Source organism: Neopelma chrysocephalum, unplaced genomic scaffold, assembly GCF_003984885.1.
Source record: "Neopelma chrysocephalum unplaced genomic scaffold, ASM398488v2 Primary Assembly neopelma1_122, whole genome shotgun sequence".
NCBI lineage: Eukaryota > Metazoa > Chordata > Aves > Passeriformes > Pipridae > Neopelma > Neopelma chrysocephalum.
Genome location: NW_020897784.1, coordinates 979433 through 991455, shown reverse-complemented (window position 1 = coordinate 991455; position 12023 = coordinate 979433). Strand labels below are relative to the sequence as shown.

Genomic DNA, 12023 nt, shown 5'->3' with positions numbered 1-12023 from the left:
GTGAACCCCAATGTGTTCACGTGAACCCCAATGTGTTCACGTGAACCCCAATGTGTTCACGTGAATCCCAGCAGCTCAAAGAACACAATCTGGGCAGGAATAGGTGATTTATTCTCACACATTTTAGCAACTAACCCTTCCTAGGGCACCATTCCGATGCCATGTCCCACTTGGAGAAGGAATCACTCACTTTGACAGTATGATTTCAGCCATGGGCTGGAGGCCACCAGCTGCTGTTTCAATTGTGGTTCCACTTCAGCCACAAACCAGCCAGATCAGGATGTCAAAACACACCAGTGCATCTGTATTCCTACTTTTTGGTATTTTTATCCCATCAGGCCATATTTTCAGAGCAAGTCACACCAAATGTCTCAAACTAAATACTCAGGATTTTCACAAACACTTGGCATTTGACATTTTCCAGTGGCTCCAGTATGAATTGGTATTTCACAGGACCTCTGGTTTTAATCAGGTAATCACACAACAACTCCTAGGAAGGTAATATCTGGCATCCCATTCTGAGCACGCTGAGATTCACACTTTCTATTTAAAGTGAATCTACTGAATTTTCTGTTCAGCTGCTGAAAAAGACCAATCTGACACACATGGCAAATGACAAAGCCTCATGAAAACAGTCCATATTTTTTCTTATCTACTCTTCTTCGTCAGGAGATGCAGCATCCTTCCTCAATACCTTTAAGTATTTGCATTTCTCAACTCAAGCAGTCAAGGATTATGTGGATTTTGCAAGAATTAACTGTCTACACTTACATCTTTTCCTTGAATTCAAACTGGAAGAGATTATTGGTAATCTTTGCTCCACTCTGGCCAGAGAAAACAAACATCTTATCTTTGCAAACCGCCACAGGAAAATTACAGCATGAGGGAGGAATTTCACCACTTTGTTCAATCTGAAAGATAATGAAGTTCAAAATTAGAAATGGATTATTTCAGGGCACAACTCCACACACTGAGGAGGCTCAGGCAGACCAAGCACACAGCAGCTCTGTGTGCAGACACTGCGCCCTGGAAAGCTGGCGGCAGGTAATCGACTCTTGCTGTGCTTATGTGTCTGCACAGACTGATTTTCCATGGATAAAAAGGTTGGGAGGACACATTCCTAAAGCCCCTAGCACTGGAAGGATCAGGACTCCGATCAGCCAAGCTCTCAGTCCATGGCAATGGTCTGAATGGGAATGCAGTGGGCAGAGTGGGAATGCAGTGCTGTTCACAGGGGGCACAGCAAATCCATGTGGGCAGTCCAGGTTCAGTTCACTGATTCACAAGCAAAAATCACCCTTTCATATACACTTGGTTTTCCAAATCAAATTTTAACTGTTTCTTTTCACTGTGGGTCAAAAGCACATTCTGGAGAGTGAGCAGTGCAGTCCAGTGTGGGAAATTTTAAATAACTGTGCAAGAAAACCAAAAAACATAATTCTATGTGTTACTTGAAACTAAAGCTTCTTACCTCTTCCCAGCAGGTCAGCTCTCTGTCCTGAAGGCCAATTGTCCACATGTCATTTAATCTGTGTCATAACACAAAAATGCTTGATTTGAAACAGTTCATTTTCAGTAATGACACTGAAAGGACAAAAACCCTATTTCATCAAAATTCCCTCTGCACAGGAAGAATCTCCTACTTCCACTGACAGAAATACAACTTTTTCCCCTATACCTAAGTTTGACAGCCTCACCCCACCTTGCTTTAGCATCTTGCTGCTTACAAGTACACTGAAGTTAACGGTTACACACAGTGACTCAGTCTGGAGCTTAAGCATTTGAGCTATTTAATCTTCAGGATTTTTACAGAAATACCCTTTATTACCCTGTATCCTTCTGCTCATCCCTGCTAACTCCTGAGACTGACCCCAGCAATTATTTATGGGGCTGAATCCTTCCTTAAATACACAAAGAAGGACAAAGCAGGTAAGCTGACACATCTCTGACTGTGCTGTTCCCAAGACAAGTTACTCTGTAACTACAGACATTTTCTTTGTTCAAATCTGCCTGGAGGCTCATGTTCCGCAAAAAGGCATTTTTTACCATGATTAGACACATTTAACATAAATTAGACAGCTCCTCTCACCCACTCCCTCCTTCCAGCTACCCAAGGCCCTCAGGGGACTCCCTAAGCTGGCACTGAACAGTCCCACAGTCATGCATCTTACACCAATTCCTCCTCCAGAAATAACAAAGAGATCCCATCTGTTTTCCCGATTAACACCAGTTCTTCTGGAGACTTTGAGGAGCTGGAAACTCTACTGCAGATTCTCCTCAGAAGAGGAGGCAACCCAGGTCCTCATTTGTGGCAATCTCTGTGTGTTCTCACAATGCAAATACTGTACATCAACAATCAATAAATTACTCCTCAAGTTCATCAAGACAAAAAATATTAATGTTCAGAATTGACTTTTCCCTGACAACAATAGCAAACTCAAAGAATTGCTGCGAGACAAAGCACCAGGCTCTCTTGAACTTCTTGGTACCACTCATTTCCAGTCTTTTCCCATCTGAAATCCCACCTCCTTTCAACCTAAATATCACATATTTTCAGAGATTTTCAGAGAAAAAGCCGACACGTTGCTCTTAGTTCTGTCAAATGACTTCACAGCAAATCCAGCTTTGCTCTCTAAGTCTTCAGCAACATCAGCCAGCCTGTGCAGGGGATCTTTTGAGAAATGCACGCTTGCCAAATTTCAGAGATCATTTTGCATCCTTACAACCAAGCAGGCTGTAAAATTACGCAGCCACAGCCACTCTGAGTGACCAGATTTTTAGGTTTTAAGCACGTACTTATCTGAACGTGAGATGGTGAATTGCAAAAGCGTGATGCCCAACAACAGGCTGGGTTTGCAAAGCTCCAGTTGCGTGTTTAAACCCCTTGGGATATGGAAATGCATCTACAGAGGTGGAAACTGAAGGGCTGGGATTTCACAAAAGCACTCAGGGAGAGGGTGATCCCACCCATACCGTGCATTGCCATCATATCCAGCAAAGATCCACAGCTTGTCACTGTACACTGTCGCACCATGAGCTGACCTGGCCACTGGCAACCTGCAAAGGGAGAAAATGCAGAAAAAAATGTTATCTCAGCTGCAGAAGGGCTGTAGAGGGATCTGTGTCACAGCTACAATGCAAATGTAAGAAGAAGGAAGTCCCCTACATAAAATTGCTTCTGCCATCCGCCCTCCAAACACTGAGCCTCTGAGGGGCATGTGTTAGTCTTGCACTCTGCTGCCTTCAGTGGAGAGAAACCACCTTATAAACAAAAAAATTCCAACTAATTCCTTGCCAGGACTCAAATACTCTTAAGAGTATCTTATGGAAAGTAGTTAAATAACTGGACATTTCATAGCACCATTGGTACAGGAAGGTGGCAATCCACACATGTATTCCCACACGCTAAGCAGGTGGAACACAGAAATGAGACCAGGACAGAGCTCAAGATTCTGGTTTGGGATCATTCAGGGCTGTTCCTCATACAGTCCTCACAATGAAAGATCAAACCTACAATTTTTCTTCCACAATCTTTGTTGTTTTTACTAAATCAGCCAGGCTGAGCAAACTTGCGATGCCACAAGGCACCTGTTGGCTTGTCTGAGGTCACTGTGCAGTACGAACACTGTGAAGGACAGGGACATCTGAGTTTGTAAACTATGAGTAAGAATCAATCTCCAAGATTTCCCAAGTTGCTAGGATAACCAAAAGAGAAAACACTAATGTGGTGTATGTTCTAAAACATAACATGTGCTCATCAGAGGTGAGCAACAGTAATGCAAGAATGGACTGTACATTCCTCAACCCTCCCCACAAATCACAATTACAAATGTTCCCTTTGCCCTATCCACGAAAATCTGCTTTTCAGAAACTTTAAATATGTAAAGGACTGCAGGTAAAGACACTGTATGGCCCATACTGGGGAGTGGTAAACACTGAAATATAAAATGGTTTGGGCAGAAAAGGACATTTAAGCTCATCTCATTCCACCCCCTGCCATGGGCAGAGGCACCTTCCACTATCCCAGATTGCTCCAAGCCCTGTCCAACCTGGCCTTGGACACTTCCAGGGATGGGGCAGCCACAGCTTCTTGGGCAACCTGTGTGTATTAGGGAGGATTCGAGCATACTGAAATCTTGAAACCATGACACCATTGCAAGCTCAACAAAACTGATATTTATTACCAAGAGGTGGCCAACAAAACGAACAAACCCAAAAGAGAGGAAGGAGGAGAGAAATAAGCCCCCAGCACGACCTCTCCCAGTCACCCAGTCATTTTGTATATAATTTATACAAAAACTCCCTTCAAGGACAAAGTTCCCGTTTTCTCAGTGCTTGTTTTCTCATAACTGGGCAGGGAAAGAACAAAACTTTCACAGGTGGCTGGGCAGAACACAGACCAAAGCATCAGTGTAATTAATCCCTGATACAGTGTCAGGGCCTCACCACCCTCACAGGGAAGAATTTCTCCCCAACATCCCACCTAACCCTGCCTTCTGGCAGTGGGAAGCCATTCCCCATTGTCCTGTCACTGCAGGCCATTGTAAAAATATCCTAAGTAGCTGGATCACAATCAGTGGCAGGAATGGCATTCTGAAATGAGTCAACTTTAGGAAGTAATGTGTTACTGATTTTTTCGTGAAATGCTGAAAGCTCAGGATCAAGAGGGATCAACAAATTCCATGCTATCCTTGAAACTGAAACAATTCAAAAGAAAATTGCTCCCAGCTTCCCTTGCTCCCATCCCTCCTGTCACAGACATGAAACACGAAGAGTGGATTTTGGGCAAATTTCCATTACAGTGCACTCTGGAGTGGAGGTCTTGCAAAAAAACTCTTCTAGAACCAAAGATAATTTTCAGAAAACTTAATTGAGAAACCAGAGCAGCAATCATCTTGCAGCCCTAACATCAGTACTGTAACTAACTCTCCCTGTGCCACGTGAAACAGTGCCGAGCCCCCGGAAGCAACGGGCAACGACACCAGCTCTTACCTTCCCTCAGTCTTCCACTCTGTCCACTGTCCAGTTGCAAACTTATATTCAAAGAGATCATTTTTATTCTTCAGGTTGGAATTGGAATAAATGTCTCCAGTGTAACCACCTGGGCAATAAGAATTTCATTAGACTCTAAGGCAGTGGAGCATACACACTCCAGGGTGTTGTATTAGGAGAAACTCTAGATTGCACAAAGAGCAGGTATCTGGTATCTATCTACTACAGGTGAGAGACTTTTCCTCTACATCATCTCCTACAGAATCACTGTGGTAATGAGTTTCAAGTCTTCTTTACTTTAAACAAAACAACAAAAGTACTTCCAAGCTAAAATTGAAATCACATGAAAAATACTGGATTTACTACTGAATGAGATCTTTTGACACTTCCTAAAAACCTCCTGTTCTTTTTCCAAACCAACGCAGCAGCACATTTACCACTCCAACCACAATTGTAACCTGCTGCTGCCTTACCAAACACAAACATGCTGCTCCCGTAGACCACGGCAGAGTGGTGGTACCGCGGTGCCGGCGGGGTCCCCGTCGTGAAAGCCCTGCACAAGTTAGAACAGCAGCAGTCAAACACCCTGGTCGTGCTTCAGGCACTCAAAGCTACTGTTCAAATTCAAAAAAACCCACAGTTGTTAGAAGTTATTCTACTGATCCTGAGCGTTTCACCAGTTTTGGGTTCTTGACTACACTACGATTATGCCAAATGCTGCATTATGCTGCAGCATAAATGGTTACAAACACGCTGCTGCTGAAATCTGTTTGGCAGAGTTGGAAAGTGGGGCACGGGTGAGACAAGACAGACTGTGCAGTCCAGAGGAAAGGAGGCAAGACAGGTATGAGCCTCCCTCAGCACCTTCCCTGCCCCAAGGGGCGCAGCAGCCGGGTCCCTCTGCCCTCCCACAGGCTGCAGGAACAGAGTTGACCCCGGCGGGCAGGGATCAGCTGTGACAGCGCTGGCTGGGGGTGACACTTCCCTCAGATGCTCTGGTAGAGCCACAAACTTTTACACCCGGACTGGAGGTGCTGAGGAAAGACGCCGTGTGTCCCAGCCCTGCCAGCGCCCGGGGGCGGGCGAGGGGCTGCGCTGCCCACCTGCACCACGAGCAGTCCTTCACGTCGAAGCGCAGCAGGTCGTTCAGCATCGTTTTCCTGAGGGGAGGGACGGGAGAGGCGGCTGAGCCGGGCCAGGGGTCGGACAGACCCTCAGCCCCGCTCCCCTCACACCCCTCTCCCCTCGCACCCCGCTCCCCTCGCAGCCCGCTCCCTTCACGCCCCTCTGCCCTCAGCCCCGGCCGTGCTCCCCCCGTTCCCGGCTCCCCTTACCCGTTGTCCCCGCCGAACACGTAGATCGCATCCCGATAAGCCACCACGGTGTGTTTGCTGCGCCTGCGGGTGGCACGGACGGGTCAGCGGCGCCGGGACCCCCCTCCCCGCCATCCCTCCCGCTCCCCCGCTCACCGGGCCCCCACGAACTCGTCGCAGGGCGGGAGGCGGCGCCAGCGGTGCACGGTCTCGAAGGGCCCGAAGTTGAGGGTGAGGTACTCGACGCTGTCCGAGCAGCTGTGGTCGAAGTCCACGCTCGGCGCCACCTTCGAGCGCCCCGCACCGCCCGCCGGGGCTGTGGCCGCCGCCATGGCCCGCGCCTGCCCCGTGGGACTACAGCTCCCGCCGTGCCCCGCGCGCGCGGCTTCCGGCGCGCCAGCACATCCTAGCCGGACTACAACTCCCGGCGTGCCCCGCGGCAGAGGGCTCTGGCCTGGCCCCTGCCCAACCCTGGACTACAGCCCCCAGCATGCACCGCTCCGGGGGGCGGTGCTGAGGCGCTGAAGGTCCCGGGTTCGAGGCCCGCGGTTCTCGCGGAGATCCGCGGTAGCCCCAAAGACGGGGATCCAGGCGGGATTATACGTTAAAAGAGTTTTATTTGTTAATAGAAAAAAACCCAAACAAACCAAGAGCAATACTCACGCCTATGCATTAAGTCTCATTCCAGGGTCCGAGCTGGGCTGTTGGCTGGTTAAACGCGATGGGCTCGGAACTTGGGTCGGGGTTCAGCGCTGCTCCCAGGAGAACACCCAGCAAGCACACGTCCGGTTCATCCCCACGGAGAGCCCCGAGCAGGGCACGCGGGTGCCAGGCACCAACACAGCAGTGGCACGTGCCCAGGGTTGTGCAGTCGCCCACCCTTCGGTTTTTGTTTTGTTTGTATTTCCTAACATGGTGTCAGTCACCTCTATGACTGTTACTTAAAGTTTCTTCCCAACAGCGGACAACGCGAGGGGTGCTGCACCTCAAAACCAGACCACGGACACAGCTCCGCGGAGTCCAGCAGCTTCCATCCTGAGCAACCACCTTATTACTGGTCAGAGTTGTTTTGGCAGAATTCCTGCAGCAAACACAATCCTTGTTTAAAGGCACGTCATGGAGCGTTTGGAATTGTGTTAGCAAGGAGGACAGCTGGAAGGCCAAAAAGCAACAAAGTCATGAGCACCAGCAGGACCTTGATGAGTTCCCTCAAACCATCTCCCTCATTCACTGTCTCCCAAATTCTATCCAGCCTCTTCTAGGGGAATGCTTGAGTCAGAGTATTTCTTGCCAAGAAACCTGGCACAGGGTGAGTTCGCTGGCAACAGGTGCTGCAGGACCACACTGTCCCTGTGCCCATCCTGGGGACAGGACCAGCTCCAGGGCTGGTCCCAAATTCTAGCTCCTGCACAGTGGCACCGTGCCCAGCCAGCCCTGACTGCACCCGAGCTGAGGCTGTAGCTGGAAGAATGCAGAGCACTGGTCCTCAAAAGCCACTGATCCCTTCTCACTCTCCTGGAAAAATCATTGACAGCTGCAAATCAAAGCAGCTTCTCCCAACACACCGAGTCCAGCAGGAACATGACACTGGCCCAGCCACCTTTTGGACCTTACAATCACACAGACACCCCTGGATGTCTCAGTTCAGTGTCAGTACCACTGTGTCAGTCTCATTCTTCATGGTCTTGTTTAAACCCACCCTCTGACCTGCCTAAAGCCCCTCTGAGGCACAGTCCAGCCAGCTCCAGCTTTAGCTCCAGCCCCCACCAGAGCAAACCAGCCTTCAATGTGCTGTTTACTCCTGACACCCCGAAACACACCTTGATGCTTCCAGATGTCTGGCATTCACTTACCTCCAAGCATGGATGGCTGGTTTTGAGCCTTTGCTGCCAACACACAGGGCAAAAATAGCTGGTCCTGCCTCTTCCCAGAGCTGGGACTGGTCCCTCTGAGGACATTCCTGACCCTTCCTGCACAGCTATCAGGACACACCCCTGCAGCCATCGGCTTCTCAGAGGGCTTCCAAGAGAGACTGCATTGTTCAGGTTAATTTTTTTCCCTTTTCAGTGGAAGCTGAAAGAGACAAAGGCCCAAGAACAAAACTCCTAATAGACTCCTAATAGTACGACAGGAGGGCCAGGGCACCAAGTTTAATTAGATATTCTTATAGACCAGAGAATCCACAAGGAAGAAAGACACTGCGACACAACTTCATGGAAAGAGCTTGTACCTTATTAGACACATAAAAATTAGGCTTCAAACTCTGCTTCTCATAGAGTTAGTCAGGCACACAAAACACTGAGAACTTGAGGATGGCTCAGAGGAGTCTCCAGGGAATGGGGGATTGCCCCAGCTCTGCCCATTCTCAGGCACAACATGAGACCAGAAAGATACAGAATGACTCCAGCTTATGGAGGTTTTGATACGACGTCGAAGCAAATTATTCCACAAAGGAACAGCAAGTGCCTTTCTTAAGAAAGGAAACTCTACAATGGCTCAGCTTGTTGTTTTAGATGTATCCAGCACAGGACTGCCTTTCTGTTCAGGTGACTCCTGACATCCTCCAGGCAACATGTACAGAAAGTGTCCTAAGGAGAAATATGTCTTTAAAAAGTGACTTCAGGAAACAAGCGCAAGTTCCTTTAAAATCTGTTTTATAAGAAGGATACCAATGTACATTTTAATAGTTTTATTTTCACTTTCCCCCAAAAGGGAACCAAAGGCAGAGAGGTGTTTGAGATACATCACGCTGTTCTCATGGGGAAATCAATTTGCAAATGTTATTTTTACCACTCTATAAGAATACACACAGGAGTGTGAAAGAAGCAGAGGAGTTCAGAGTGGCTGTCACGGAGCAAATATGTTAAATACAATCAGGTTTTTTTTTCCCCCTAAAAATCGTGGCTCCCTGTGTTCCAGAAAATCAGTCTTTCGTAGCCACGTGCCACAGGAACAGAAAGTTTAAGTGGTGGCTTCCTCTGAGTATGTGCACACACAAGTGTTAGCACAGAACTGCTCCCGTGGGAGTGGACAGCAGATGTGAGCGACAGAGCCCCATCCACACCAGGAGAGAAGATATGCACTCGGGTTTATTATCTCAGCTTCCCCTCCAAACTCCCATGAACAGGCTCCATCCCATCCAGGCAGCTCTGATAAGAGTCTGTGGTTCTATAAAAGAAGTCACGTTGTAGGATCAAGATTTTTACCCTGTGTTACGTGAGTGCCAAGAGGAACAACCTTCCCATTTCTCAAGGTACATCCAAGCAATCCGTAAGTGACCCAGTTCCTTTCTCTGTCCAACTGTGCTGTGGGAAACTCAGGTAAGTGCCTCTTCACAGGTAGAGACAGTTTGCTTTTAAAAATATTAAGGACACCTTTTTTTTTATCTTTAAGAAATTCCTGGAAAGTTACTGTGGAAAATGAAAGTGCTCCCATGGTGAGACCGATGTGCAATGTCCTTGCTGCTTTCTCGGGATTCCCTCCCTCAGCAGACTCCTGTTAAGATGAGGCTCAATACATCGCAACGAGGCCATGGTCCACCTGGAACAGGCAGGCAGACACTGGAAAATGTTTTATGTTCAATCATAAAACGTGGAATTAGCCAAAGATAACCTGTTGTTCAGATATGATGGGTCTGGTCTCTGGAGTGGGTCTATATCCCAATGGCCTGAAGCACTCGCTTCTCGTTGTCGTTGAGGTGGTCGGAGAACATGGCATAGCAGGGCTGCTGGGCAAACTGGCACAGGAATTCGGTGAGATAGGCCTGGAAGGGACAGAAAACACCTGGTCAGCACCAACTCTTCTTGGAAATCCTGCTGCTTCCACGTGTCAAGAGAGACAGACACCAAGTAAGACCCTGGGATTGAAAGGAAGAGAGAGGGGTGATGCAGGAGGAGTGGAAGCAGAGGGAAGGGTGGGAGCAGAGGGAAGGGCTCATCAACAGCTGCAGGTGGTGGGAAAAGCAGGAGCAAAGTGTCACACAGGGGCTGACTGGGTGGGACCACCTCCAAGTGGAGTATGAAATTCTGTCATGTTCATTGTTCAATCTACTCCTGACTTCTGCAAGTAGCTGTGAAGCTCATGGGTGGAAAAGTCTTATCTCTCTCTGTTCAAAGAGTTTTGTCCATTTACATTTCCAGGTTATAGATACTGATCATACGGAAAAATAGCTCCAGAAATTTTTGGAATACTCATCCCTTTCAAAAAAAATTTCAATTAACTGCATTCCTTTGGGATAACAATCAATAGCTGATGTTTCCAGTGCTTACAGATTTGTTAAAACACAACATTAAAAAAAATTAAAGTTTATAAAGAATAATTTGAATCTGATAAAACCTCTCATTCTAGAGCATCACCTGGAGATCTATTTGGTAAAGAGGGTCCTTTAATGCATCTGGATCGTCCTCTTCATCATCTTCATAGTAATCATCATCTGTCAGAGGCAAATCAGCAGGTTTTAACATCAAACAAAGCAAAACATCTCGGGAAGTTTCCTATTAGACAGCTGAAACCCAAGGATCCAAAAGTAAATTGTTTCAGCAGTCCTGGGGGGAAAAAAATCCTATCCAGAATATTCACTCCTTTAGGTCACGTGACAGAAACCTCTGAAGCCTGTGCAGCCTGTGAACCCCCAGGTGATGTTATTTATTATGCAGTGATTTAATCACTCAAAGCCATGGCCCTCTCCAGAAGGTCCTTATTCACAATCCAAGAACAGAATTCCTTCCCCATGCCTGCAGCCTCTGTTTTGCTGCTGACAAGGGAAGAAAACTTTGACTGGGGTGTCACCTATTCATTTTTGCTCTGAGTAAGGACTTTAAAGCTGTTACTCACCATACTTGTTTGTGGAAAGAATATCTGATAGGAACTGTCCTGCTAAGCCTTCATCTTCATCCTCGTCCTCTTCCTGATCCTCCCACATATCATTTGAATCATCTGTTTAGAAAAAACAATATTCTAGAAATAATGCCAATTCCAAGAGGTCCAGTCTGTGATCACTCTACAGGGGACTGGAGTCTGTAGGCAAAAACATCCCTGTGTGTGAGTCCACAAAGGGAAACACCTGCAAACCTCCCTATTCTTTTGGAATGATTCCAGAACTGGAGCCAAGCAAACAGCAGCAGCAAGAATGGATGCTTGAGTCGGGGAGGAAGAAAAGCAAACCAGACACACCACAAAAGGATAATTTTACTGGCACATGGTCAGATCCCATCTTCCAAACTAGCCCAGTATAATTTACAGGTCTAAGGATACACAACACTGACTGGTCTTATTCTCCCATTTTATTTATTTTTACCTGGAAGAGATTGATAGCACTTAAAATATGGCACAGGGAAGGAAGAGCTGTTGTGCTGGAAGTTGCTAATGATAATCTGTACAACAAGACAAGGGAGCTGAGAGGGACTCTGGACAAGGGATGGAGTCACAGGACAAGGGGGAATGGCTTCACACTGACAGAGGACAGGATTAGATGGGATACTGGGAAGAAATTCTTCCCTAGGAGGATGGTGAGGCCCTGGCACAGGTTGCCCAGAGAAGCTGTGGCTGCCCCATTCCTGGAAGTGTCCAAGGCCAGGTTGGACGGGGCTTGGAGCAACCTGGGCTGGTGGAAGGTGTCCCTGCCCATGGCAGGGGGTGGGATGAGATGGGCTTTAAGGTTCCTTCCGACCCAAACCAGTCTGGGATTCTCTGATTCTATGAGCTTATCCTTTGGATCAC

General features: G+C 47.6%; 2 protein-coding genes across 3 annotated transcripts in view; both read right to left on the bottom strand.

Annotated features, from left to right (window-relative positions):
* LZTR1 (leucine zipper like transcription regulator 1) overlaps window positions 1–6647 on the bottom strand; it is a 35193-nt gene extending 28546 nt beyond the window's left edge. For both annotated transcript variants that reach the window (XM_027697723.1, XM_027697724.1), the window contains exons 1-8: window positions 6462–6647; window positions 6327–6389; window positions 6096–6152; window positions 5466–5545; window positions 4993–5101; window positions 2974–3057; window positions 1472–1529; window positions 772–911 (exon numbers count right to left, since the gene is read on the bottom strand). In XM_027697723.1, coding sequence (XP_027553524.1) covers window positions 772–911; window positions 1472–1529; window positions 2974–3057; window positions 4993–5101; window positions 5466–5545; window positions 6096–6152; window positions 6327–6389; window positions 6462–6637 — 767 coding nt within the window. In that variant the 5' untranslated portion in view covers window positions 6638–6647. The remainder of the gene's footprint in view (window positions 1–771; window positions 912–1471; window positions 1530–2973; window positions 3058–4992; window positions 5102–5465; window positions 5546–6095; window positions 6153–6326; window positions 6390–6461) is intronic.
* Window positions 6648–8425: 1778 nt separating this feature from the next.
* IPO9 (importin 9) overlaps window positions 8426–12023 on the bottom strand; it is a 38828-nt gene continuing 35230 nt past the window's right edge. The window contains exons 22-24 of the mRNA XM_027697682.1: window positions 11139–11240; window positions 10661–10737; window positions 8426–10068 (exon numbers count right to left, since the gene is read on the bottom strand). Of these exons, the coding sequence (XP_027553483.1) occupies window positions 9958–10068; window positions 10661–10737; window positions 11139–11240 (290 nt within the window). The 3' untranslated portion in view covers window positions 8426–9957. The remainder of the gene's footprint in view (window positions 10069–10660; window positions 10738–11138; window positions 11241–12023) is intronic.